This window comes from Oncorhynchus mykiss, chromosome 21 (assembly GCF_057628025.1).
Source record: "Oncorhynchus mykiss isolate SJ-2025 chromosome 21, ASM5762802v1, whole genome shotgun sequence".
In the NCBI taxonomy this organism is placed as follows: domain Eukaryota; kingdom Metazoa; phylum Chordata; class Actinopteri; order Salmoniformes; family Salmonidae; genus Oncorhynchus; species Oncorhynchus mykiss.
Genome location: NC_143042.1, coordinates 16,967,980 through 16,973,163, shown reverse-complemented (window position 1 = coordinate 16,973,163; position 5,184 = coordinate 16,967,980). Strand labels below are relative to the sequence as shown.

The 5,184-nt window shown below is 45.7% G+C and overlaps 1 protein-coding gene across 3 annotated transcripts in view; it reads right to left on the bottom strand.

Annotated features, from left to right (window-relative positions):
• Positions 1 to 1,763: 1,763 nt before the first annotated feature.
• Positions 1,764 to 5,184, bottom strand: part of camk1da (calcium/calmodulin-dependent protein kinase 1Da) — a 64,819-nt gene continuing 61,398 nt past the window's right edge. For all 3 annotated transcript variants that reach the window (XM_036957453.2, XM_090214107.1, XM_036957454.2), the window contains one exon: positions 1,764 to 5,106. In XM_036957453.2, the coding sequence (XP_036813348.2) occupies positions 4,982 to 5,106 (125 nt within the window). In that variant the 3' untranslated portion in view covers positions 1,764 to 4,981. The remainder of the gene's footprint in view (positions 5,107 to 5,184) is intronic.

Below are 5,184 nucleotides of genomic sequence, written 5' to 3'. Positions count from 1 at the left end.
GCTTGGGTGTTTTATTTCCAGATTACACAATCTGTTGTTTTTGGCCAAACAAACTAAACACACCAACTGAAATTCCATTATTGGTATACAAAAAAAAGAAGAGGTAAAGAAAAGAGTGGAGGATGAAAGAGAGAGAGTTGTGGGTTGCTGTTACGGGCTCAATGGGTTTCCCTCTCTCCTCCAGGCACTGCGGGATAAAGCCAGATGTGCCACCCCCACAGAGACAGACACACACACAGTCTTCACTGCCCTCCCCTTTTGCTGGAGTTCGTGTCCTAAGACTTGAACCTCATCACGAAGACCCCTACAGCCTCAATCTTCATCTGGGTCTATGAGCACAGGAAAACAAATACCTGTAACTGTAGGGGACAACACACACACACACACACACACACATCCTCCACTCTTCTATAGTCTGTCAGTCTATGCTAGGGACACAGAGCAGAACGGAATGTGCTTGCATGCTTTTCTGGGCAGGAGAGAGGGAGACGCTCTATCAGTCTCTGGATTGGCCCTGAGAAAATCCCCAACATACCAGCTCAGATCCATCTCCAGTTAATCAGATGGACTGCCATTTTCTAGAAGCTAGAGATGAGGAAAGGGACAGAGAAGAATGAGGAAAACGATGAGGGGGAAAAAGCAAGACAAGGAAGATGTGATGATGGAGTAGGAAAAGGGGGAGAACGAGGAAGGAGAGAAAGATCGTTCTGGTTGCCGTTTCAGTATATCCCATCGATTGTAGGCCACCTATGGAGCGTAAATAGGAGAGAGTGGGAGGGATGAGGGGCTGTGTATCTGGGCACAGAGGAGAGAGAGGGAAACACTTTGAAAGGCAAAAAGATTAGGGAACCCAAACCCTCTCAACTATCCCCCCGCACCACTCACACGCACCATAACCTCTCGTCCAACAACAGCAGCCCCCCCCCCACCCACACTTGCTCAACTCGCTCCGAGAATGTCATATTGTGTGTGTGTCTAAGTGTGTGTGTTGCTTTGAGTTTGTTAACGTCTATGAGAGAATGATCTCCCTGAGCTTCTCTTTGCATTCCTCTGACCAGGAGAGCAAAAAGACAGACGCAGAGAGGGGGGGGGGACAATGTAAACAAGACGAATGGGTTGGAATTTGCACACGACTCAGAGTCCAGATCCATTGTACGGGTTCAAAGGTCAATAACTGTGAGAGGAGAGAGGCTGACGTGCTGGGAGTGAGTATGAGAGGTGCGTAATGTGGCTGCAGTTTGAATCGGCCCCCAGTTCCAGAAGAACTACAGGGCAATCTCAGACCACTTTCACCAATTAAGTCCAATCACACTTGGCGATAAGTGGCTAGTTCTAACTATATTAGTGAATTAAAAGTCTTTTGCTATACAATTAGAAATAAAGTGTATTGGGAAAACACAACATTGATGCCTGAGGCAATTGTTTTGTGAGCATGTAGATCAATGTGTCTTCACATTCACTCAGACCCAGGGTCATAGCTGGACCTGAAGTGGGTCTGTGAGAGTAACATCTGTGAATCTGCTAGACATCTGTCAAATGTCTGTCTGTTGAGCATCTGTGGTGTGTCTGAAGTCAGGGGTTGTGTGGATGGAAGGGTTACGGAGGGACACGACTCCTTTCTAATCTTTCTCTGGTCGTCAAGGCAAAAAGGTCGGGGGTCAACAAACAAGCCAATTAGAAGTGGAAATCAATCTAAGTGCAAAAACAAACTGTGAATGGCTTAAAGTGTAGTAATCCCTGCACAAAGACACATGGAGACTTGCTTTATGATTGTTCAGGATTTATTTCAGGAGAGAAAAAAACTAAATCAGTCATTCTGGCCTCTGTCGTCGTCATGGTAACTGATATGTGCACATGATTGTCGAAGGCATCGGATATACAAGCCCCATAACAGAAGGTGATCACAGCACAGTAAGAGTGGCAGGGCAACTCACTCTGCCACACAAAATGGAAGGTGGTGTCTGCTTAACGAAGTAGGAAGAAAGTTGCCCCTTACCACTGATACAAGGTCAGATATTTTCTCTTCCTCATAATGGTTTAGGTTCAGATCAAAGGAGGATATGCTGATCCTAGATCTATGGTTGTTAGTATATCTATTAGTTAGGGTTCAGATTGAGGGAGGATATTCTGATCCGAGATTTATGTTTGAGTTAGTATCTAATGGTTAAGCTTTAGATTGAGGGAGAGTTTTCTGATCCTAGATCTGTGGTTAAGGGGAACATCTACCAGGAGTCGTTAGTGAGAGACCGCCACACTAGATGGAGGTTTGTTTTGGTCACATGCAGCGTAAATATGGCCCATTCCCCGAGCTCTGGACTTCACAGGAACCCACAGGGAGATGCAGTGGTCCCCAACAATACTCTGCTCTCTATGGACACATTGATCATCTTCTTTAGATACAGATACTGACATCATACAATGGCATATAAAAGTTAATGCAAACACTTGTGGAGTTGGATTTATTTAAGCACTTTTCAACATGCTTTGCATTTCATCTTCAGAAAAAAGCGTTGCGATGCATTGCGGGATTTTTCTCTCCCTCATGACAGCTGATCATGGGCATGTGTTTAGGTGTGTTGGGGCGCCTGTTGCCGTAGTGTCAGTGAGCAAGGGGGTAAAGTGGACGACCGATGACTTAGTCAGATACGTGTAAAAACCGCACAGCTCCATAACAGTGGATGTCGTATCAGTCAAAGCTTCAACGTTTATACACATTGCAAACTAAAGCCTGAGTTTGCATTTAAATTTAAAATGGTTTTTATTTGTATTTTCTTTAGTTGGATATTGTTTAGAATATTGATGGTGTCGTCTCCATGGTAACGCCGTAGATGGCAGTTACTGAGTTCAGTACGGTATGCTCTGAATATCGTGGTATCAAAGCTTGGTGTGGTGCGGGATGGAGGTGTGGGGGGCTGTAGCTAATTTAAAACACATTAAACATTCCAAAGAGAATACAAATCAACCCCCCACACACAAACACACACACACACACGCCCGCCCGCCCGCACTGCACAACATTCGCATAGGTTATCTTACAAATTAGCATTCATTTTCACAAGACGTTTCCAACAAATATATCCATTCATATCCAAAAACAATACATGCTTGCCTCGATTAAAATAAATAAATAAACAAAAACGGAGCCCTAAAGTAAAGCCCACCCACCCCCTAAAATAATCCAGTCCATGACATCACACTTGATGGTTGACCCAGGACCACGAAGCCAGATAATAATACTGCACTTTGACCTCTATATGTAGGCTATTTGCAGGCTATATGCAGGGCTGTGTCTGGCCATAGTCTGGTTAGGGGACCCTGGTGTCGTGAGCATAACAGTCCCAGTGTTGGGTGAAACTTCTACAGTATACAGTGAACTGGTCTTAAAGAAACTAGAAAGAAAAAGAGAGGGAGGGAGGGAGGGTGGGACAGAGAGAAAAGGAGAAGGCAAGGGGGAGAGAAATAGAAAACATCTGGTCTTCTGTCATCTTTCTCCAGATTATCAGAGTTCAGTCCTTCGTTTCAAAACAATCCATTTCTCAGTGGGGATCGGCCAGGGTCGTAGGTCTAGCTCATAGCTAACCATCAGTGTTTAATCAGGTATAATCAGTGTCCACATATTCTCTGTTTCAACAGTGCTTTGGCTAGACATTACAATGACATAAAGGGATCGTTGGACTTGCATCTAACTGTGTTGACAAATCTATGCTCGCGACCGGTTTCTACAGCAACAAGGGTCACCACGGCACCCAGTCCAAATCCCTGAGAACTTGTGTACTGGGTGCCGGTTGATGATGTCATCACAATGATGGCTCTTGTGATGAGGTCATGGCTTTGTAAAAGGGATGGGGGTAGAGACAACAGCTCCACCATCTTGGATCCTGGGAAACTGATACAGTAGGTCAAGGTTTCCCCATGCTTACACGACACTACAGAGATGGCTGCTCTTTTTCATGGGCTTTTTCTGAGGCACATTTGGAAGTGCTTGGTTTCCCACCTGTAGCCCCTGATCTTTAGGATGGGAAACCCCACAGGTAACTAACAGGTGATGGTTAAAACTTTAACAGGGGACATCCCTGTCCAGCACTCTCCAACTCGATCCCAAACCTGCAGTGTGTTTTATAATATACTGTTTATGCGTCCCATATAGGGTGGTCGTTATAAAAGTCTTATAAAGTAAGACAATAATGAAACATAGTGCATGTTTCCCTTAACAAATAAGTTGTACAATGCTCTGACCCCATTTTGGGTATTTCAAAACTGTTTACAATCTCCATTCTCTGTCTGATAAATTCACGTAGATGAAGAGTCTAACTTGGTAGCTGTACACACATTATCTAGGTCTGAAACCGCGTCCAAACCTCAACATGCAAATAGATAAAGCGCTTACTCATGAAACATCACTCAACAGTCTTATGGTACTTTTAAAGCACGTCTTAAACACGGGCGCGAACATAAACATGGGAAAAAAAAGCGCAACAAAACACAAATGAAAAATGATCCAGTTGGTAACTGTTAACCCAGAGGATGAATTAAAGAAAATAAACAGACTTTAAAAACTCACAAGTAGGACCTTCTAAAATATGCCGGAAAGACTACAGGGAAATTGAGTTTGACTGACGTAGACTACGCCCAATCCGACGGCAGCTTCTGAAAACACACCCACTTCACTCATCATGGTTTCGGACAGAAACAAACACTCAAAAGGTAAACCAATTAATAATGCTCTCGGAGTGGGTGTGGTTCCACAGAGTCGACACAATGGGCGTGTCCAAGGTGAGTATGGCGTGTTGTGATTGGTGCAATGGGTTTAGAGTCCTCTGCTCTCCCAGTCCTCCCAGATGCAGCGTGGGGGAGGGGCAGGGCGGGGGGCAGGCTGGGTATGGGTAGTAGGGGCACGGTAAGGAAGGGGAGGGTGCGGTTTTCGCCCCTCTCTCTCTCACAGCGCCGTAGCCTCCCAGCTGGTCCCCCGCGGGACCTGGCGTCACTTAGTCTCTGTTAGTACCGTGGCAACAGTGGATGGGTGGGGCCGGGCGAGCTCCGCCCCCCCGGAAGGGACAGAGGAGGCTGCAGACGCCAGGCTGCAGGGGGTGGGAGTGGCTGGGACACCTGGGGGGAGAACAGAGGCTATGAACACACAGTCAGAACTAACAAACTGGTAGTTGGTGTTTACTAGTTCATGGTTTG